This window comes from Felis catus, chromosome B1, assembly GCF_018350175.1.
Source record: "Felis catus isolate Fca126 chromosome B1, F.catus_Fca126_mat1.0, whole genome shotgun sequence".
Taxonomy (NCBI): domain Eukaryota; kingdom Metazoa; phylum Chordata; class Mammalia; order Carnivora; family Felidae; genus Felis; species Felis catus.
In genome coordinates, this window is record NC_058371.1 from 31,582,819 (window position 1) to 31,606,675 (window position 23,857).

Genomic DNA, 23,857 nt, shown 5'->3' on the forward strand with positions numbered 1-23,857 from the left:
TATTTTTTGTTTAAGTTTAGTTATAGATTTTGAGCGACAGAGACAGGCAGAGAGAAAATCCCAAGCAGACTCTCCTCTCTCCACGCAGAGCCCGAGGCGGGGCTAGAACCCACGAAACCGTGAGGTCATGACTTAAGCTGAAGCTGGACGCTTAACTGACTGAGCCAGGCAGGCGCCCCAAGGAGGTCACTGTGTCGATGCCCACTTTTCAAATGAGAAAGCAGGCTAAGAGAAACAGCTAACTTGCTCAAGCCATCGCCTGATATCATCAAAAGGTTCTCTATAACATGGTAAATTCATCCTAATCTTTTGCACACTATGTTCTCCAGTGACATTCAAGGAAATCTTAAAATGGAGTGTGAAAGGCAGCACTGGAGTGGTTTCCTCACAGAATTCCATCTTCTTGCCTGACTAATTGGCCAGAAGGAAGGGAAAAGAACCAGGTGGTGATAACGTTAAATATTCAAGGGTTCTTTTTTTTTTATGAAATTTATTGTCAAATTGCTTTCTATACAACACCCAGTGCTCATCCCCAAAACTACCCTCCTCAATACCCATCACCCATCCTCCCCTCCCTCCCACCCCCCATCAATCCTCAGTTTGTTCTCAGTTTTTAAGAGTCTCTTATGCTTTGGCTGTCTCCCACTCTAACCTCTTTTTTTTTTTCCTTCCCCTCCCCCATGGGTTTCTGTTAAATTTCTCAGGATCCACATAAGAGTGAAAACGTATGGTATCTGTCTTTCTCTGTATGGCTTATTTCACTTAGCATCACACTCGCCAGTTCCATCCACGTTGCTACAAAGGGCCATATTTCATTCTTTCTCATTGCCACATAGTACTCCATTGTGTATATAAACCACAATTTCTTTATCCATTCATCAGTGGATGGACATTTAGGCTCTTTCCATAATTTGGCTATTGTCGAAAGTGCTGCTATAAACATTGGGCTACAAGTGCCCCTATGCATCAGCACTCCTGTATCTCTTGGGTAAATTCCTAGCAGTGCTACTGCTGGGTCATAGGGTAGGTCTATTTTTAATTTTTTGAGGAACCTCCACACTGTTTTCCAGAGTAGCTACACCAGTTTGCATTCCCACCACCAGTGCAAGAGGGTTCCTGTTTCTCCACATCCTCTCCAGCATCTATGGTCTCCTGATTTGTTCATTTTGGCCACTCTGACTGGCGTGAGGTGATATATGAGTGTGGTGTTGATTTGTATTTCCCTGATGAGGAGCAACGTTGAGCATCTTCTCATGTGCCTGTTGGCCAAGGTATTCAAGGGTTCTAAAAGCACCCCCAAGGTCCTGTTGGCTCTGAGACATGTGTAGACTATCTCTGCATTGCTTTATCTGATTTCAAATCTGGGTAATTCCATTCAGGGCTTAATTTCCGAATCCTGCAAGATAATTTCAGAGTCCACACCTAAATTAGGATGTGACCCCAAATGCCATAGACCAGTTCAAGGTTATTTCAAGAACAACATTACAAGGATATCCTTTTGCTGGGGTGCCGTGGTTACTCTAAGACGGATGTGATAATGCTCACTGTCACTGGAGGAACTCACCGTCAGGAGGGAAAGCTGACCCTGCCTGGAAATCCTGTCTCTGCTAATTCTCTCACCGCAGTTGGAGGAGATTTGGGGAGCAGAACTGTAGGCAAGAGTTTCTTACAGTGGATTTTTTTCTAGCGATCTTCTCTACCAGTTTTGGCATAATCATATGTCCTGTAAGAAATGTAGTTCATTCATATAAATAAATAAAAAGCCCCAGCAGTGCAATGAGCAAGTTTTGGTTCCATGGCTCTTAGTCATTGTGACTATAACTGAACACACATCAACTTTCTGAAAGTCAGATTATGGGTCTCCAGACTTAAAAAGGCATTAGGCCAGAAATCACAGATAGAACATACCAACTAGGGGTGCCTGCATGGCTCAGTTTATTGAGTGTCCGACTTGATCTTGGCTCAGGTCATGACCCCAAGGTCGTGCGATCAAGTCCTGTGTCGGGCTTCACGCGGAGTGTGGTGCCTGCTTAAGATTCTCTCTCTCTCTCTCTCTCTCTCTCTCTCTCTCTCTGTGTGTGTGTGTGTGTGTGTGTGTATTTCTCATTCTCCCTCTGCCCTTCCCCTGTTGACGCACTCTCTCAAATTTAAAAAAAAAAAAAAGAACATTCCAACTAAACTACTAATGAAGATCGTAAAAATACAAAAGTGCCCAATAATTCTGTAAACCTATGAGCAACAGACACCTAAAACTATGGAGCCAAGTGCCTGAAGCCAGAATCTCGTAATAATCTTAGGTCTACTATAGCCAGCTAGTATTGTTATATTAAATCATGTCTTTCATGTTCTGTGTTTCTGGTGCTTGGACACCTGGGGCTTTACTGACCCTGGAAACACTTTCCCTTGCAGGACTAGACAATTCCTACCTTCTTAGATTCTCCTGGGAGGGCAACTCTCAAATGCAAGCCCATCAATCCAGAGCCCATACCCCCACCTACCTCTTTTTTGAAGCTCTTAAACTCAAAGTCACTATTCACCTGCCCTAATCACCCCAGAGCTAAGTATCAGACAACAAGGGACAGGCTCTGTGCCCCACAGCCCACTTAAATGATCCAAACTAAGCCTGTTTTCCTTGCCTTACTTGTTCCTTCGCAGAAACCACAATAATGGCTCTTACCCATGTCTTCCCCTCGTCCCACTGCCTCTTGACTAACCCTGGTGATTCCCCTTGTAGCCCCGTGTACATGCTCTGTCGCCTGTTCTAGGGATCTGTGAGGATAAAAATTTCTTCCTTCACGGGGCACCTGGGTGGCTCAGCTGGTTAAGTGTCGGACTTTAGCTCAAGTCATGATCTCACGATTCATGAGTTCAAGCCCCGCATGGGGCTCTCTGCTGTCAGCACGGAGTCCGCCTCTGATCCTCTCCCTCTTTCTCTCTCTCTCTCTGCCCCTCCCCTACTCATGTTTTCTCCCTCTCCCCACCCCTCTCAAAAGGAAACAAAAATTTACAAAATCCTTTCTTCATGACAGTTATTTCCATATCTGTGGGTCTTACTTCACCTGATTAAAGCAAACCCCAGGTGCATTTTGAAACAATTGCCGACGCTAGCCTGCGAGAGGCCATATCTCTTTATCCAACAGAGATATCAACTTTTGGAAAGAGACTGCTCAAGAAAGGGCAGGCAAGGAGGAGTAAGAGAGACGCCATCTCAACCAGTGCTGGGCTGGTTGCTGATGCCAGGCTGCCTGGGGCAACGTGTTCACAAGCCTAGGTCAAAGTGAAAAAAAAAAAAAATAGGGAGGATACATTTAGCTTTTTGTAAAGTTCAATTGATGCATACTTTGCAATTCTAGAGTTCTTTGCCCTTCAATAGTTTTGGTGCCAAATTGTTCTCCATGTTGTGAGATGATACTGGACAGTAGTGTTTTTGTTTGGTTTGTTTTAGTGTCCCTATTTTGGCAACATAAAAATTTGGCAACCCTTAGGCTGTTCCCCAAATTTATTTTTTGAAATTTAACTGGGGTGTGAAAGCCACAGTCGGCCACCGCAGCACCAGAAAATGGGAATTTGGGAAAATGGGAAAATGGGAATTCAAGCAGCTGGTGCTTGAATCAATTCTCAAACTATAAGCCTAATACAGAAGATTCAACTGGTGCACGTAGTCAGGGGCCAAAGACAGTTCACGCACCCCCTCTGCCAAAAGCATGGCTTCTGACGGCATCTCACTGTAATTGAAGGTAAATACAAAAGAAAAAAAAAAAAACACAGCAAGCTTACCAAAAATTATTACAGAACAAGAGACACAAGGTTGATCATGAGGGCGAACACTCAAGAAACTATTTGGCATCTTCCACACAGGGTAGGAAAACAGAACAGAAACAGACAGGAAACACTGCGGGATACGATCTATCACATTAAACCCTGGTTTTGACAGTATATCGAGAAACAGAACACAGCAGCCGAGAGCTGGGCCTGGCACTCACAGTGAGGCCTGAGTGCTCTCCTGTTGAACGTGAACTTCACAGAGCATTAACATCAGACAAGGCCACTCAGTGACCATGACGGATCACGACAAAAACAGGACCCCTCCGTAATCACGCCTGATAAAATATAAACGTTGTCTAAGTCAGAAAGTGCCCAAATCCTCCTATTCTAACTACTGTGAGTGCCTGTTGCTTCTTTACCAATCACGGCTCGGCCTCTGTCTAATCAATCTGTCCTTGTATAGGCAAGATTTACTGAGATAACAAATCATAGAATCGCCCTCCTTTTTGGCAGCCCCAGCCCAGAGGGAATCCTCACTTCCTTGGACCCTCCCCCAAATCACCCCCTGAAACCCACATCTCTTCCAAATACCTGTCTTACAAAGATGCCTGCCGGCTCTCCCCGGCTACAGCAAGTAATAAACCCAACAGGTATGTTCCTGGCAGTCGCTGACTGAAGGTCATTACCAGTACGCTCAAGTAGCAATTCAATGATTATTTAACAGGACAGAAAGTATCTCTCTCAAACAATAGTGAAGGTCTAGAAGCCTTCTCATTAAAATCAGAAATCAGGGGCTGCTGGGTGGCTCGGCTGGTTGAATGTCTGAATCTTGATTCTGGTTCAGGTCATGATCTCGTGGTTTCTGAGTTTGAGGCCCGCATCTGGCTCTGTGCTGAACACGAGCGGCCTGCTTGGGATTCCTTGTCTCCTGTCTCCCTCTCTCTTTGCCCTCCCCGCCCCCCCCAACCCAACCTGTTCACCCTCTCTCTCAAAATAAATAAATATTTTAAAAAATAAATAAAATCAGAAATCAAACAGGAACTCTAATATTGCCACCATCATCCAACATTGTTCTAGAAGCTCTAACCAATGTAGTCAGACACAAAAGAGAAACAGTAAGTAAAGGCAGTGGAAAAAAGACTTGAAAGTAATATTAGATAATAAAACTGTTCCAAAAGAATCAATTGAAAAGTATTAGAACCAAGAGCAAGTTGAATAAGGCACTCTGTTATCAATCAATATAAAACTCAAGAGTCACTCAGAATGTAAACTATACAATATAATTGCAGTTATATTCACAATAGCAACAAAGCGTCTGGGAATAAATGTAACGAAAAGTTTCAAAGAAAACAGAACAAAATACCTGAAAAAAATGGCAAGACCACACTACAAACTTTGGTAGAAAGGCTTACTATCCTAAAATTGAATATTTCTTATCGTTGGCTATATAACTTTCATATAATTCCAGTAAAAAATCGTATTAGGTTTCTGTAATTGAAAATATCTTGAATGGAAAATGCAGTTGAATGGTGGCAAAAATTTTTTTTAAAAAGTAAAAATATTCAATTAAAAGCAGCAGTAACTAAAGCAGTATTGAACCACTACATTAGTAAGGCAGATCAATGAAATCCCAGGAAGCCAAAACCCATATCCAGACACGCATAAAAGGTTGAGTATATAACAGATAGAGAAACATCAATTATTCACTAACGCCATTAGGATAACAGGCTAACTATTTGGATAATTAAGTAATACCTTATTTCAAGTTGTAGACAAAAATTAATGGCAAGATTTAAATATAAATAAGCACAGAATCCAAAAAGGTTTTAGAAGAGAATTACTAAGAACCTGGTAAGGCAGGAACACATCAGAAAAGATGAACTGATTTAACTTCAAAATTTAAATTTGGATGTCAAAATATAAAGGCCATGAAAAATCACATGCAAACCGGGGGAAAAAATTTGTAACAAGTTGGCCTTAAAGTGGATACATTCTAATGTAGAATTTTTATAGAATTTATTTAATTTCAATGTTTAAAATATGAATACTTTTAATAGGAAAATTGGCAAAAAAGCAGGATACCACTTGTCACCTATACATTTGGGAAATGTGTATAAAAATAATACCCAGTGATGTCAGAAATGCTGAAAAACGGTATTTTCCATTCATTTTTGGTGGGAGTTTAAAGACTGGAAAAAAATTATAGCAAAATATTATCAATAGTTCTTTCTAAATAATTAGATTATCAAGGATTTCTTTATTTAAAAAAAAAAATTGCTTATCCCTGTCATCCACAATAAACATAGCACTTTGTCATATCATTTCTAAAAAAAAAAAAAAAATTAAACAAAATAAACAGTGAATCCAATTCATTTCTCAAATTTATTTTTTCCTAAATTCAGCTTATTAGTCACTGCCCTCCTCAACACATCCCTGCTGCTTCCAAATCAGTGGTTTGGAAAACAAGCTTATAACTTCATATATGTACATGCATGTGTGTGTGTGTGTGTGCTGTATATACATATATGTGCATGTATGTGTGTGTTGTGTATACATGTGTGTGCATGTGTATATATGCATGTGTGTGCCTATGTGTACACATGTGTAGGCATGTATATACATGTATGTGTATACATATATACATGTATGTGTATGTGTGTATACATGTGTGTATGTGTATATATGTACGTGTCTGTGTATGAGTGTGTACACACATGTATGTGTATACATGTGTGCATATATGCATGTGTTCACATATATGTACATGAATGCATGTGCATATGTGTGTTGTGTGTATGTATGCATATATATTGTATATATGGGTATGCATGTATATACATGTGTGTATGTATATACATCGTGTATGTGTGTATGTATGTGTGTATATATGTATGCGTTCTGTGTATATATGTATATGTGTGCATATACCTGTATATATGTGTGTATATGTATGTGTGTTGTGTGTATGTGTATATACATGTGTGTATGTGTATACATGTGTGTGTATATATGTATCTGTGTGCGTGCATGTATGTTTATGTATGTTGCGTGTGTATGCATGTATTTGTATGTGCATATATTTATGTGTGTGTATGTGTATGTACATGTGTGTATATATGTATGTGTGTGGTGTGTGTATGTGTGTATATATATGTATATGTTTGTATGTATATATGAATGTATGCATGTATATATACATGTATGTGTGTATATTTGTATGTGTGTATATATGTATGTGTGTATATATTTGTACACACACATGCATGTACATATATTTGTATGTGTGTATATATCCATGTGTGTTTATATATGCATGTATGTATGTGTGTATATGTATGTTGTGTGTACATGCATATATGTGTGTGTGCATACATATATGTGTGTCTGTATGTGTAAATATACATATGTATTCATTATATATATATACATACACACACACACACACACACACAAAATACCAAATACATTGTGAATACACACACAGAAAAGAAATGTCCTTATATGAACAGGATCATGAAATAGAAAGATCAGACGTAGGCAGCACACAAAACACTTAACTATATTGACCTATCGCAAATCTATTCTAAATGAATTTTTCAAAGCTCTCATAAAGCAACAGGATTCAGTTATGCGATTATCATTTTAAGAAATGAGGCCCTGGAACTTCTTTGCTGGACTTTAGTTGATCCAGCAGTTTTGAGAACAGTGGGGAATAATAAAACACCAAAAGCATAAGCAACGAAAGAAAAGACAGATAAATCCGACTTCATTAAAGTAAAAAATTTCTGTGCCTCAAAGGACACATATGAAGAAAGTAACAAAACCACCCACAGAATGGGAGAAAATATTTGCAAATTATATATCTGAAAAGGGGCAAATATCCAGAATATATAAAGAACTCCTAGCAGCGCCTGGCTGGCTCCGTTGGTACAGCGTGTGACCCTTGATCTTGGGGTTGCGAGTTCAAGCCCTACGTTGGGGGTAGAGATGGCTTAAAGAGAATATATTTAAAAAAAAAAAAAAAAAAAAAGGAACTCCTACAACAAAAAGACAAACAACTCAATCTTTTAAAAGTGCCAAAGAATTTGAACATTTTTCCAAAGAAGGTATGCAAATGAACAAGCACATGAAAAGCTGCTCAAGTTGTTAGTCATTAGAGGGAAATGCAAATCAAAACCACAATGAGATACCCCCTCACACCCACCAGGATGGCTAGAATTTAAAAAAAGAGTGGAGGGAAATAACCAGTGTTGTGGAGGATGTGCGGAACAAAACTGGAACCCTGGTACGTTGTTGCTGGGAATGTAAAGTGGTAGTAAAATTGTCGAAGGCAGTTTGGCAGCCCCTCAGAAAGCGGAAAATAAAATTACCACATGATCTCGTAATTCCACTCGGAGGTATAGACCTAAAAGAACTAAAAACATATGTGTAAACAAACACTTGTAGAAGAATGGCAAGAGCGGTATTGTACGTAAAAGCCAAAATGTGGAAGGGTGCCCGGTGGCTCACTCAGTGGAGCATGCGACTCTTGATCTCGGGGTCGTGAGTTCAAGTCCCATGTCGGGCACAGAGCTTCCTTTAAAAAAAAAAAAAAAAATTCTTCAAAAGCCAGAAAGTGGAAACCACCCAAATGTCTCTAACCTGGTGAATGGACAGATGCGATACCCACCCAAACAACGGAATACTGATTGTTCAGTGACGGAGAGGAACGAGGGACTGGCACACCACGGGCCAGATGAACCTGGAGAATGTGACACTAAGTGAAAAAAGCCAGACACCAAAAGGCCACATGTTGTATGATTCCATTTATGCAAAATGCCCAGAACTGACAGTTGCATGGAGACCGAATGTAGATTCGTGGTCGCTCCAGGCTGGGGTGAGAGGGTAATGACGAGTGACTGCCTCATGGAGATGGGGTTTCCTTTCGGACCGAGAAAATGTTCTGGAATCGGACGGTTGCACCGTATCGTGAATGTACTAGAAGTCATTGAATTGGAGACTGAAACGGTTTAAATGAGAATTTTATGTTATATGAATTTTACCTCAATCTTGAAAAAAACAGGAAGGAAGGAAGGTTGGGAGGGACGGAGAGAGAGAGAGAGAGAGAAGGAGGAGGGAGGGAGGGAGGGAGGGAGGAAGAGCAGAAGGAAGAACAGCCAGGGACAGCGTAGCTTTCAGAGCCTACAGTGGAAATGAGAGGGGAGCCTTGGAGATTAAGGCCCCGCCTGATGACAGCTCAGGTTAGGTGACTGGGCAAGCGGCGACAGGGACAGGACCGCAAGCTGGGCTTCCTGGCTCCTAGTTCCAAGGTCTTTCCACCAGAGAGCCGCCTGGAACTCAGAGACCAGGCAAGCTGTCTATGTATGTCTCAAAAAAAAAAAAACCCCAGCCACCTTCAAGGCCAGGCGGTTGGTTCCCTTTCAAGGCACTGCATTTCTGTGCAGCTCGTGGCCTATGCCACCAGCCTTTGCCACAGGCTGCAGCCCACCGAACTCAAGTACCCATCAGCCCACCCAGAAGCCCAAATGCTTCTGCTGATGGTCCCCTAATTATTTGCTTGTGGTTCATGATTTACGTCAAGTGGAAAAATCATCACATTGCGCTAATCTTAGCAAAGCATGTCATTTTCACTGTCAGAGTTGGCCTGTGTCCCCATGATATTTGAAGACATTTCTTGTGTTTAAAAAAAAAAAAAAATGATGGACGGGACAGCAGCAGTTTGGGACACATTCATGAAGCCAGATCAACAGTCCTTTTTATAAAGGGCTTGAAAGAGTACACTGAAACACAGAAAACAAACAAAAAGGTAAGCACTGAGAACTATTTTGTAATAATTCTTTGGAGATAAAATAAGTTAAAGAATAATTATAGAGAAAGCAATTCATGGGACGCCTGGATGGCTCAGTCGGTTAAGCATCTGACTCTTGGTTTCTGCTCAGGTCATGATCTCACGGTTCCGGAGTTCAAGCCCCGCATGGAGCTTCTCGCTGACAGTGTGGAGCCTGCTTGGGATTCTCTCTCTCCCTCTCTCTCTCTCTCTCTCTCTGCCCCTCCCTCCCTCTCTCAATAAATAAATAAATAAGTAAACAAACAACCACTAAAACAACAACAACAAAAACAAAGGCTATTTAGTCACATAGACCTGGTTCAAACCCTGCCTCTGGCTTGGTTAGTTAGCTAGTTGCTTTGCAAGTTTCTTTCACCTTCAGGCATTTCTTTTGCAAATTAAGGGTAACTGTAGTGCCTCCTTAGTTACCTTAGGATTAATAAGATTGCGCACATCAAACATCTGGCACAGGGCCTACCCCATAGAACATATTAAGTGTAAAGGGATATGAAATATTTTGCCTGCAAAATTTAAACGCACCTTTAAGCTCACTCTCTCTGGCAGTGGAGTGAAACCACAGAATGGTGTGTTGCGAGAAGTATGGGACTGAGTCAGGAAACCTTGGTTCAGGTCCTAGGTCAAGCCCTTGGGATTGGTCAGTAAACATCACTCACTAAATCTCAGTGTCCTTATTGACAGAAAAGGAAAATGCTCATATCAGAACGTGTTGAGGCAAGTGTTAAAATAATACGCATTCTACACATTCTAAAATATAAGATCTAGAAAGTAAATGTACATTCTGGAATTACGCAATGCTACCGAAATAACAAGGTTTTACTGGTACAGGACTGCGGTGGGACTGGGCAGTGACAGGTCTCCATCCTAACCCTGAAAACACCACCTGAATTCCGTGGGGTGAAGCACAATTTCTCTGGGCATCGCTTGCTCCACTGCTAGAACGAGGCGATTGCACGAAGTCTCTCTCGGGCTCTGACATTCACTGGCAGTATACATTCAAATCCACGGTCAATTCTTTTACATTTTTAAATGTTTATTTATTTTGAGAGACAGAGAGAGACAGAGCGCGAGCGGGGGAGGGGCAGAGAGAGAGAGGGAGACACAGAATCCGAAGCAGGCTCCAGGCTCCAAGCTGTCAGCACAGAGCCCAACACGGGGCTCGAACTCACCACCTGTGAGATCATAACCTGAGCTGAAGTCAGAGGCTCAACGGACTGAGCCACCCAGGCGCCCCCCTCTCCATGATCACTTCTGACGCTCCCTTCTTCTCAAGGAAGAAGAGAGGAACACTAGCACCAAAGGACCCACAAGAATAACTGGCCCATCTTTACCAAGGGTAGGAAAATGCCCAGCCCATTCCTGATTTCCATGGCCCGCGAGTTTGTGAACCATGCGACATTCAACCAGATGTTGTCACTGGAGGTTCGATGGCAGCAATTTCCCTCTCCACCCTTGAGCTACAAGGGAGACGCATGGTAGAGGCTGTTTAGCTGGTGGGAGTTTTCTTTTATTCAGGTCGTGGACCCCACACTGGACACACAATGAAAGGGAATATCGAATACATCATCTTCGATATAACCTTTCTTGCTTCCTTCCACAATTAATTCACTGCAGATCTATTAATTGAGCAACAACTTTTCAGTCATCAATGACTTATTAAAATTTAACTATAGGAATATTACTCGGCCTTAAAACAAGAAAGACCTCCTGGCACGTGCTATCACTTGATTTAACCTTGAGGACATTAAGCTAAGTGAAAGAAGCCAGTCACAAGAAGACAAAACTGTATGATTCCACTTACACGAGGTATCTAGAGTCGTCTAATTTACAGACACAGAAAGTAAAATGGAGGTTGTCAGGGCCTGGGGGCAGGGGGAATGGGGAGTTATTGTTTAATGGGTGCAGAGTTTTGGTTTTGCAAGATGAAAAGTTCTGTAGACTGGTTGCACAAAACATGAGTGTATTTATATTATTGAATAGTCTATTTAAAAATGATTAAGATAAATTTTATGTTATGTGTATTTCACCACTATTTGACTTTATTTTATTTTATTTTATTTTATTTTAAGTAGGCTCCACCCCCACATGTAGCCCAATGCAGGGCTTGAACTCATGACCCTGGAATCAAGACCTGAGCTGAGATCAAGAATCAGACACTTCATCAACTAAGCCACCCAAGCACACCCACAATTATTTTTTTAGTTTAACTAGTTACATGATTAGTTCAATAATCACTTGGCAACTCAAGGGCAACCAATAAGTGTGAGTTCTCACCATATCCTTCTCCTCCCCAAGCACTCCTCTCCCTTTAATGCCAGATGGGTCTTGGGCTTTTGGAATCCTGAACAAATATTCCTATTTGTGTTGCTCTTTTGACACAATGTGACCTCTAAAGTATCAATGAATGCCCTTGTTCTCGGCTTCCAGCCAAATCTTTACTATATATTTGGCTACCTATATGTTCATTTCATTGAACGGGCTAGTCTATTACCAAACAAGTATCTCTGAGGACAACTTATGTATCAGTCATTCACATAACAGATGGAAGCATTCATCGTTGGGATTTCTCTCTAAGATAAACACGAGGAAGGGATTTTTGAATGAGAGAAGAGAGGGCAAAGGAGAAGAGTGATTTCAGAACCCGCTGGTGGAGGAAGAAAGATCTAGAATGGGCGTCACCATCAGAATGGGGGAACAACGGCATTGAACAATAAGAGGGCAGCAAAAAAACAAAACAAAAAAAACAATAAGAGGGCAGCAGAGGGGCACCCAGGGCTTGAAGCTAATCAACCTGGGGAGAGGAGACAGAGGGACACCCAATGAAAGGGAATATCAGAAACATTTCATAGATGGGAATTTTGTCAAGTTCAGCAGCACTCTTACATAGTTCGCTCACTGGCATCTGCCCTGGAGAAATGGAGAATCATTCCCCAGCCACTCTAGGCCACATGGGTTTGCCGCAGAAAGAAGGGCCCGGGAGCTCCTTTGGAAGGGAGGCTCACCATCCAGCAGCCTTGGTTAAACTGTGTCTGAGGTGGAATAGAGGGGATTCTTAAGAGGAAGGGAGGAGACTGAGGGACCCCTGGGTACTGGCGAAGAGGAATTAGACCAATACTGCCCTTCTCTCTCTTCCAAGAGGCTCAGAGTCCTTCATAGGTGCTAATCAATTTAACCTCATTGGAGCCCAACGTGGACCTCCCCAAGGACACAAAGGAAAACAGAGTAAAGAGGTAGCTTTCCTCACTCGTATTCACTACACAGGCTCCTACCCTTCACCAAGACCTAACATCCCAACCAAAGCCACACCCATTTTTTTCTGGGGCTTACCTGCTAACACCTCTAAATGCAAACGCAGACACTCATCTCCCACAAGCCACATGGCATCTGGGCGAGGGCCGTCTGTTCCCTCATTTCCCAAAACCTTGCTAGGGGAACAACAGTCCCCTAGCAAGTCAGGGGCCCTGGATGCAAGTCAGGGGCCCTGGGGTCCACTCACTCTCCTCCTCTCTGTGTGCCAGGGCTTCAGACAGGAATGCACTGAGATGCTGGCAGTCACGTTGCTCATTGGCTGAACATTAAGTGGTGACTACTCGAGTCAATCAAAATCGTGGGCCCAACAGTGCTTTTAAAATCACCATTATTACACACACACACACACACACACACACACCTTTGTCTCTTATATAGACATGAAATATTCAACCACTGTTAGTACTGATCCTGGTAAGTGCTCTTAATCATGAGTGAAAATAATCCCTTATGTGATAAGGAAAGACTGAGTGAAAATTCAGAAGAAGCTGCACAAAAAAAAAAAAAAAAAAAAGCCAGAATCACCCTCTGTTGCTAAAAACTGGGCAACTAAGGCAAATGTGGGTTTGCAGAGGCCAAAAGTGGCTGGGGTCTTGATTGGGTATGTCCTCTTCGAATCTCCTCTTCCATGCACACTAGGTTTACAATTTTGAATTTTTACTAAAGTCAGGAAGTGTTTGGGGCACTTGGGTGGCTCAGTCGGTTAAGTGTCCAACTTTGGCTCAGGTCATGATCTCGCCGTTCACAAGTTCGAGCCCCGCTTCGGGCTCTGTGCTGACAGCTCAGAGCCTAGAGCCTGCTTCAGATTCTGTGTCTCCCTCTCTCTGTGCTACACACACACACACACACACACACACACACACACACACACGTGCTTGTGCTCTCTCTCTCTCTCTCTCTCTCTCTCTTAAAAACAAATAAAATCAACATAAAATCAGGGAGTGTTCAAACAAGAAGCTCATAATCAAACATCTAGGGTTCTAAATGGACAAGAAAAGAGATGTGTTATTCAACCCAGTGAAACTTTGCCTTTCAAACGTGAGTTTTAATTCACTGCCATCATTATAAGGATGGCCATTCTCAACCTCTGCCCCCTAATCAGCCATTTTTTTAAAATAATCCCTCCCTTATCTCAAGGCATTTTTCTGCTCCCTTTAGAACATTAGAATTACCAGCACAACTTGTTGAAGACAAGAATACTCACACAACCATGTTTTATGCATTATGATCATGGTTTGGCTCTCATCCAATGTATTCACATGGAAAAGAATTTCACACTCACTCACCTTTCAGCATAACTTACATTATTCGAAACTTTTGCTTCAGTTGTCTGATCACTGGGATTCGAGTGAGTTATTTGGATTAAGTGCTTCAGGTTGGCTCATAGTGAAATATGGATATCAGAGGACAGAGCCGAGGGAGGAGGACTCAAGTAATTAATTGCCCCACCTTTTGAAAATGACAGTAAATGGCTTATCTTTCCTAGAACTGGTACAATAAATGTCAAAAGCTGCAAAATTCTGTGCTAGGTCAGGAAACGTTCTGGCCATTATCTCCAACTCTTAATTGTTCTCCATGCGTTCACCGTCAGCACACAACCTGAATATCAAGTAAATGCTTGTGGAATTGCTCAGTGAATATGCATAGACCACTCCCAATGACTCTGAAAGCCCCTTAAGAAGAAATCACCTTGAACTTTTTATAGCTAACATTCTCCCTGCCCCAGAAGGCAAGGCACACAATAGGTATTCAATAATCAATCACTGACTGATTTCTCATCTTCACCAGTGGGCATGGGAGAGAAACAGCAAACAAGTGTTGAAACATGTCACACTGGAATTTATCGCTTGAGAAATTAAGGATGTGGGGGGGAAATGCACAAGTGTGAAGGTCACCCTGATAAAGAAAAAATGTGGTGCGAGGAGACTACAGTACTTAAAATGCACACTGTTCATAATTGCCAGAGATAACGAATATTTTCTCTATTTTGCCAAATTGGTCTTCTTTGTTTCTCCATTAACACGTATAGGGGGTCTAATGCATCTTTGGCAATCTATTCAAACTGTTGAGGGATTTTTTTCCCTTTTCTTTTCTTTTCACCCTTTGAACGTAATCCACTAAGTCTCCATCCCCAAAGCACCTCCCAAATAGCGGCGGGGGTGGGGGATGCGCTCTGAGAAGCCCTTGCTGAGATACTTAGCGGAACTTTGTTCTCCACATGGGCTATTTACGAGCGTCTCGGTTTCCTTGGGTGACTCCACAACCTCCCCCTTTTCACGCGGCGAGCAGGAGTCAGGGCGGTGAGATCCTCCCAGGCGGAGCGCGGAGGCGCTGACCATGGTCCTGGCCTCCGAGCTCAGGACTGGAGCACCGAGGGCGCCGGAGAAGAGACGGTGCGAGAGCGAGCAGGGCGAGGCGGGGAGAGGCTGTCGAAGCCCCCGCCCCTCCCGAACCCCGGGGAGCTTTCGGGCCTGCACGCGAACCCTCCACTGCACGCTCCGAGATGCATCAAAAAAGGGTGGGGCACCCAGCCACAACTGCAATCGGAAGCCGCCCGGAAGGATTTAAGAAGAATGGAATCGGTTCATGCCTCCCTCCCCCCACTACCATGCGCCCCCCAACCCGGGATCGGTTCATATTTTACCCCCGCCCCCCACCTCCCAGGCCGAGGGAGGCGCGGGCAGCCTTTGTGGGCGCACAGCCGCCCACGGCCGAGCCCGAGCCTCTGGGCACCCTGCACCGAGAAGGGGCAAGTAGGGCGGGGTGCATGTACAGATTCAAGGATGCAATATTCCTGCGAGGCAGGACGGTGGGCACGCTGGGATGCCCGGTTCTCCACCGAGCTGGAAAGGGGGCGAAGGAGGGGCGATCCCCGCGTCTGGTCCTGAGTCTCAAACACCCCCCACCCCCCATACCAACCTGGTCGTAGATGTTCTGCAGGGCTTCCTTGCCCGAGGCCCGTCGGATCTCCACCTTCCGGCTCGATTCAACAGATGGCTCCCCGCCGGCGCGCCGGCCCTGCCGGGAGTACGGCGGCTGCGGGTCCGGGCCCAAGTGGGCGACGTCCCGCTGCTGAGCCACCACCTGCCCCGAGCCCCGGCCCACGGACAACGAGTCGAAATCGATGGTCTTGTTCTCGGAGGACCCTTCCACCGGGCAGAACATGCCACAGAATTTCTGCCGGGGCTTAGGGCTGCCTGAGCCCAGGTTTTTAAAAAAGGCAGGGACTTCTTCGTCCTCTGCCGCCTTCCCGGATTGCTTCCTCTCGGCCATGGCGCGGGAGCTCGGGGAGGGTCCGCTCTGTCCGTCCGTCCGTCTGCCGGTCCCTAAGTCGGCCTCTCTCTGTGCACAAACCCCCTGGCTGCTGCCGCGGCTGCCGCTCTCTGCCTGCCGCAAGGTGTACAGAAAGGAAGGAGGGCTGGCGAGCGAGCGAGCGACCCACCCCTCCCGGTCCCTCCCTCTGACCCCGCTTTCTCCCCTCCCTGCCCACGCCCCCCGCCGCCGCTCCGGCTCCAGCGACCAGCAAAGTTGGGTCTGGGAGGGTGGCCGCTGCGGCAGCGGGAGCGGAGAGGCTGCCAGTTCCCGGCAGCGGCGGGAGGAGGGAGGCGCGGGCGGGGCGGGGGCGGGGCGCGGCGCAGGGGAGGGGAGCGGAGGGGAGGGGAGCCGAGCTCCGGGTAGTGAGGGGAAGGCCCCGCCGCCTAGAGCCCAGCGCTCCGGAAGTGAAGCGGCCAGACCACCCGCTAATGGATGCGGAGCGGAGGGTCGGCTGACCGATCTCTGCGCCAGGGTAAGTATGGGGCAGGGCACGCAGGGGCGAAGGCTGGGGGCGCGGCCTCTGGACTCCACGCCCGTCGCCCCCACCTGCCTGCCCAGGACCCTCTCCCCCACCGCATTGCAGAGGTGGGCCAGATGCGAGGGCCCACCCGAGGGAGGACCCCCACCCCTCAGCGAGGGTGTGAGCTAATGGATGGGGCAACAGGGACCAACCGGCTGACGCCTGGACACCCAGGAGGAGGGAAAGGGGCAGCACTGACGATGGGGAAGGGATGGCGCAGACCGTTTGGAGAGGTGGAGGCCTTACGAGGCAGGGGGCACCAAACCTTGTTCACCCACGGGCCTTGTGGTGGGCTGCTGTGGGCAGAGATTGAAACGAGAAGGTTCTCGCTGCGCCCACAGTGGTGGGGGGGGGGGCGCTAGCGGGCGGGGAGAAATGCAGAGGGGCGTAGCAAAGGAGAGGGGGGAATAAAGACTTAGGTGTGTGGTCTGGGACTGTAGCAAAAAGTGCATTCTGCAAATTCGGGCACCGAACGGCGACTTGAAGTAAGAAAGGGTAGAGACCTGCTATATTGCCCGGAGGTGCCACGTCTCTTAACTGCGCCACTGCGCCAAGACCAAGAAGGGCCAGAAGAGTCTTGATTTGGTATTGTCTGCCCCGCCTTCCCCGCCAAAAAAAAGGGGGGGGGGGCCAGGATTGAATCCCACTCCCCCAAATCCCCAGCCCTTCTGGGCGCCCTGCACGCCCCACCTAGATCCCCCGCCCTCGTTGCGCACTGCGCCACAGCCGCGGGGTTTCCCGGGTTGCCAGACGCCAAGTGCCTGGGACGTAAATTGCGCGCGCGCGAATTCAGTGGTAGAGTAGGAGATGGGGTCCTGTCTGTGGTCATGGCTTGAGTTGTGAGACGCCCCACCGGGAAAGGGTGTGTGGGACTTGGTATGTATGTGAGGCTAAACCATCCACAGCTACTGGGTTGGTGGGCAGATAAGAGGCATTTTGATTTATGCCGGTAACACGGTCTCTGAGAGTCTTTTATTGCTTATTTCTGTCCCCACGTCCCTTCCACGTACCAATCCCTGCCCCTGGTCGATTACAGCCCCGCCCCCTCTTTCCACAGTGGCAAAATCCTGCAGAAATGATGCCCAACCCTTGGCGGCTGGAGACGGAAATCTGGGCATGCTCAGTAACTAGGGTGGGTTTGGGCTAGGAGAAGCTGTTTCTACCACAAGACTATCGCTCAGAGCAGGGTGACCCAGGCTCTATCCTCATCATCAGCCCTTGTCCCTGGCAGGATTCAGTACGGATACCCTCCCCCAAATCGTGAGGGATACTTCGGTGAATGGAGTTAAATTTGGAGGGCAATCAATCACAGTTTGAAGATGAGCCCATCATGGCAGGTGGGGAGGCGGCCCCAGCTGAGAACTGGAGACTGAGGGAGGAGAGGAATGTCTGGGGGAGGGGGGGGGGCGGAGGGAACCAGAGGCGGGCCTTTGGACTTTGCATCAGATGTGCTTCGCATTTGAATGAACTGCTTCCACAAGAATGACATCATTGCCTACCCAGGGCAGACCCATGACTCGTGACCGATTTCTGGAGCAAGAACCAGACTTAGAAAGATTAGGGCGCTTTGACCAAGGTCACTAAATGAGCCAAGAATTACAGCAGAAAAGCTGATTCCTTTTCCAACTTATCCCATCTTTCCTTGAGAAAATGCAAGAGTTTTACATTTTTCTCATGTCCGATAATTTCCATTGCAGGTAAAGATTGCCTTTGGAAGAAGAAGCCACCCAAAGGTAGCCTAACCTCAGCATGACCTCTATTATGTAGACCTTGGGATGTGTCTTCCTGCCTTTTTACATCTCATGTTTCCTCTCAACATTAAAACAGGAGGAAGGTTACCCCCATATCTTAGAAGGGAAGGGGTGGCACGGAGAAACCCCTGGGCTCCGATCCCTGGGGCTGCTGGCTGAGAGCAGAATCCAGGGTTTGTGCTCCTGCCCCTTTGGCACCTTCCAGAAGGTCTTAGAAAACGTGCCTGCAGCAGGAGCAGTTGACATTAAAGCTGTAGGCTGGCATCTGTGGCATATGGACCCCGTTTGGACTGAGGGGGATTCTTCAGGCCGACAGAAGCATATTCGTAGCCCATTAACACACACTCCACGGCAGTAACTGGGAGACGGTAGGAACTCTTTCGTTTTTACGTCACCCGGTGTCCACCACTGTCCACAGATGTGCTTCCTCTCTTACCTTGTACTCAAATGACTCATTCAGGCGTAAATGCTAGGAAGCATTTTTAACGTTCACAACAAAAGAAACACCTCGTTGTGCATTTGCGAGTCCTGCCCAGACCTAACAAAAAAGAATGGATTCATAATTCCAAGCTTAACTTATTTGGTCCTGAGATTTTGTTTTGTTTTTGTTTTTGGGTTTTTTTTGTTTTTTTTTTTTTTTTTTTAGATTGCTGGACCTAAATTGGTATACCTATATTATTACGTTATGTTAAAGTGTAGTATATGTTATATTGTTACACCTATATTAAATTGGCTTTTAATGTTTGAGTGATTTCTAGCTTGATTTTAAATAATTGGATGTTAAATCAAAGGAATGCACCAACTCAATATGGTTTGGTAGATTTAATTAAATTGTAAAGGCGTGTCATGTTTTTAAATCATTTTAACGGCCCTCATCACTGGATATTATCAAGCCATAAATAAATACTATTATTATTTATGTGTAACAGGGGAGCTTGGCTTGGCCGGAGCTAAGAAAGACCCAAACACATCCATTGCGTGGAGCTGGGTAACATCTTCCTTTTCTGGAAGCTGAATAAATAAGCTGGTGACTCTCACAGGACAGTTGGAGCGCCTGAACAGGTATCTGTTCACATCTGATTTCATTTTTCACATGGGGAAAATCTTGAGTCCTGTCCATCCATAACCGGGGCTCAGACGTTAATTGGCATGAATGATGAGCGGAAGGTGGGGGAGCCAGACGTGGGAGGGTCCCCAAGAGAACTCTAAGCAAAGGAGAGGTCTGACAGAGTGGGACACGTGCAAATGCAACGTGAGACGGAACCCTTAGTCTCCCCCCACTTCTGTCCTGAACCAAAGCGCAGTGCTTCCTGGGAAAGAGAGGGCTGTGTGGTAAAACTGACCATTGTTTCACTAGGAGTCCAAGCCTGCTGTGACACTTCTCTCCGGGAGTTCTGGGTGCCAGAGTGGAGGCCTTACCCCGCTAGCTAGCAAAAGGAGAGGTGAGGAGAGGCAGCAGAAACTGGGGGAGTCACAAAAGCAGCTCTTGCAGGTGCCTCGGGCAGTCGGAGAAGGGTCAGTGCCACCGTGTGGCTGCCAGCGTCGGGGAGAGCATCAGCGGCCACCGGACTGCAGAGCCACAGTCAGTGATGCTGTCCTAGCTGAGTTCTTGCCCCTGGGCAAGTAAGGGTGATTGGTCCAGAAGACTTTGGGGCCGCTGTTGGAGTGGCCTGGGACCCATTCCCTGGTGGGGTGCAAGTTCAGGAGCTGAGCCAGGATATTCTGAGTCCTGATAGGCAGTGCCTGTCCACACCACAAACTAATCGGTACCCACAGAGTTGGAGCAAATACTCGGACGATGGCGCTGGCACTGTTAGAGGACTGGTGCAGGATAATGAGCGTGGATGATCAGAAATCGCTGATGGTTCTGGGGATACCAGTGGACTGTGATGAGGCTGAGATTCAAGGGGTTCTCCAGGAGACTTTAAAGTCTCTGGGCAGGTATAGGCTGCTCGGCAAAATATTCAGGAAGCAGGACAATGCCAATGCTGTCTTACTAGAGCTTATGGAGGATACTGATGTCTCGGTGATCCCCAGTGAGGTTCAGGGAAAGGGGGGTGTCTGGAAAGTGATCTTCAAGACCCCTAACCAGGACACTGAATTTCTGGAACGACTGAACCTCTTTCTGGAAAAAGAGGGGCAGACAGTCTCCGGTATGTTCCGAGCCCTCGGGCACGAGGGGTTGTCTCCAGCCACGGTGCCCTGCGTGTCCCCAGAGTTACTGGCTCACGTGTTGGGACAGGCGATAGCTCATGCCCCTCAGCCCCTGCTACCCATGAGATACCGGAAACTGAGAGTATTCTCGGGGAGCGCCGTGCCCGCCCCAGAGGAAGAGCCCTTTGAAATCTGGTTGGAACAGGCCACTGAGATCGTCAAAGAGTGGCCGGTAGCAGAGGCAGAAAAGAAAAGGTGGTTGATGGAAAGCCTGCGTGGCCCTGCCCTGGACCTCATGCATATAGTGCAGGCAGACAATGCAGCCATAAGCGTGGAAGAGTGTTTGGAGGCGTTTAAGCAAGTGTTTGGAAGCCTGGAGAGCCGCAGGACCTCCCAGGTGAAATACCTGAAGACGTATCAGGAGGAGGGGGAGAAGGTCTCGGCCTACGTGTTGCGGTTAGAAACCCTGCTCCGGCGCGCCGTGGAGAAACGCGCCATCCCCAGGAATATCGCAGATCAGGTCCGCCTGGAGCAGGTCATGGCCGGGGCCAGCCTCAGCGAAGTCCTTTGGTGCAGGCTGAGAGAACTGAAAGATCAAGGGCCGCCTCCCAGCTTCCTCGAGTTAATGAAGGTAATCCGGGAGGAAGAGGAGGAAGAGGCCTCTTTTGAAAACGAGAATATTGAAGAGCCAGATGAAGGGGATGACTATGGCCCCTGGGATAACGAGGCAGAGGACTAAAAACCATCTCAGGGCGGGACCCACAGCCAGTGCGCCCCGGGGAGGTTTGCTGTACCCCGCTGAGACCACGTGGCTATTTTTGTCCGAGGCCTCGGCGCCAGGTCGTGATTCTTCTTTCTAGGAAAAAATACCAGAGAGTTTCTTGGGCCCTACGTAGATTATTAATAAAGGACGAAGTTCCAAGTAAGGAATAGGAAGCCTGAAGGAACCCGCGACATTTCCCGTTTCCCAAATAGACCAAAGTCGTGCACCCATACCGCAGAAGAAAGAAGTGATGCAGGAAAAGAACACCTTTTGTAATCTGTTTAACCTCTAACCCCTTTGACTCCTCGGCTGTGTTCCTTCCTCAAATCAGCACATCCCCTCTGAGTAGCCAGCGGTGTGAGGCACTCTTCACGGAGGTGAGAATCGTAACCCCGCAAGCCTGGGCCGTGCTCTCGGAGCGAGCTCACCGGCTCACCGAGGACGTGGCCTCGGCCTGTGAGACGCTAGATAATCCCGGGTGTCAGTCACGACACCTGTGGAAGTGCCACTACCAAATGAATAAGGCCACCCCCACTGCTATGTGTCTTTCTTTCTTCGCTCGGGAAGCACTCCTCCACTTCTCTGCCGCGTGTCGGATGGCCGGTTCCGGGCACTGTGTTAGGCCCTCAAGACACAGACGACTCAGCCCAATCCCTGCCTTCAAGAGAGAGAGCTACGGTGTGAGAGAAGCACTTTCGAGAAAGGGCAGACACTACAGGAAGGCTGCCTGCGAGGGAGGGTGTGCAGGCCGCGTTTGGATTCAGCGAGCAGACCATTCTGGTTGGAAAAGATTTTTAGGGGCGACCAAAGGGAAAGAGGAGGGGAAAGGAGCCTGTATTTATTGAGGGTCTATTATGTGCCAGCTGGTTTACACACATCTCATTTAATGTGCCTGCGAACCCCTTATGGTATAATTTTGCTCTTTCTGAAAGAGAAAGAAAATGAAGCTCAGATGAGTCGAGTGGGGTTCTCGGGATCGAAACGCTAAGCAGTGGCAGAGCCGAGCCACAAGTCCGGAACTCTCTGCCTCTTGCTAACCCTCTGTCCGCTGTGATGGTGGCTTTCAAATTGTGCTCTACGGTTCTGCAGAGATTTTTCAGCCTGTCCACCTTTAACATGTACTTTAAACTCTCCCGAGCTCTACTAGAAAACAGGTAGACTCAAGTGTGTTGATACCCAAATGTTCACACACTGGCACCCAGCCACGGGCTCACTTCTGTTTCCAGATGGACTCATTTTGTGCAGACCATGGAAGTAAGGTCCCCTTGTGACATCTGAGCACATAGCTGGACTTCTCTTAAGCGTTCATAGATTAAGGAAGTGATGGCACCTCACAGGTGTTTAAGTCACGTCCATGCATGTCCCGTGATGTAGTGTGCCCCAGTAGAGCATAAATGAGCACCATTCCATTAAATGCTAGTTGATCTCGGGGCGCCTGGGTGGCTTAGTTGGTTGGGCGTCCGACTTCGGCTCAGGTCACTATCTCGCGGTCCGTGAGTTCGAGCCCCGCATCGGGCTCTGGGCTGACAGCTCAGAGCCTGGAGCCTGTTTCGGATTCTGTGTCTCCCTCTCTCTCTGACCCTCCCCCGTTCATGCTCTGTCTCTGTCTGTCTCAAAAATAAATACACGTTAAAAAAAAAATGCTAGTTGATCTCTAGCGTCACGATAGCTTTTTGTATACAAAGAACAATTGCTCACCTTCTCTGAACATCAGTTTCCTCATCAGGAAAATGGGAAAATAATAGAATAGGGTTGTCGTTAGGCTCAGATGACATAATGCCTTTGAATCACTTAGCATGATGTCTGGAACACAGAAAGCCTTTAATGCGTTAAGACCCATGATTTTCATGATACTTCCTGTCTGTTCAATGCATGCTGTCTTTATTCTAAGAGTTGTGCCGTAACAAGTAAGTACGGAATCTGTCAGTCAGTTGTGACGACATTGCATTAGGAACCATTTTAGCTACGTTTGAGTGCTTGCTGTCTGTTATCTTTGTGATAAGTATCCCAGCCATTGTTAAAGACTATTGTTAGTGATTTGACTTTGAAACAATAAATTATTCTTTCTGATTTGTGGCTAACTTTAACTGAAGAATATCCTGAGATTGTAAGAAAAGCATTTTTTTTAAAGTTACCATTGGTGATCATTTCGTCCTAAGTTATAATTTTTTTTAATACTGCTCACCAAAGTGATAATATTTGTCATCCAGTACACCCTGATTTCATGGTTTCTTGTAGTCATAAAAATCGCCTCATTGTTCTCGATTATTGACAATATACAAAGTAAAATGTTATAAATGTGAAGTTATACAATAAATACATGCTAATAAAATTCTGAGGTTTTTTTTTTGTTTCATGTATTATGATTCTTTGTTAGCTATGACTTGAAGAAGGAGTTTCATTAGTTAAAAAAAAATATATGATAGGTAAGGTTA

At 46.2% G+C, this 23,857-nt stretch overlaps 2 protein-coding genes across 3 annotated transcripts in view; one reads left to right on the top strand and one right to left on the bottom strand.

The window, feature by feature from the left end:
* The window catches only part of DPYSL2 (dihydropyrimidinase like 2), a 130,777-nt gene extending 114,469 nt beyond the window's left edge, over nt 1-16,308 (bottom strand). Inside the window, exon 1 of the mRNA XM_011281434.4 lies at nt 15,839-16,308. Within this exon, the coding sequence (XP_011279736.2) occupies nt 15,839-16,192 (354 nt within the window). The 5' untranslated portion in view covers nt 16,193-16,308. The remainder of the gene's footprint in view (nt 1-15,838) is intronic.
* Nucleotides 16,309-16,581: 273 nt separating this feature from the next.
* Nucleotides 16,582-23,766, top strand: PNMA2 (PNMA family member 2). Of its 2 annotated transcripts, XM_019828405.2 has the most exons (5): nt 16,582-16,706; nt 18,452-18,487; nt 18,582-18,873; nt 19,435-19,567; nt 19,863-23,766. In XM_019828405.2, exon 5 carries the CDS (start codon nt 20,304-20,306, stop codon nt 21,396-21,398), a length of 1,095 nt encoding a protein of 364 aa, XP_019683964.2. In that variant the 5' UTR covers nt 16,582-16,706; nt 18,452-18,487; nt 18,582-18,873; nt 19,435-19,567; nt 19,863-20,303; the 3' UTR covers nt 21,399-23,766. The 2 variants fall into 2 exon arrangements, with proteins under 2 accessions (XP_019683964.2, XP_011279737.2); XM_011281435.3 differs by lacking the exon at nt 18,582-18,873.
* Nucleotides 23,767-23,857: the final 91 nt, after the last annotated feature.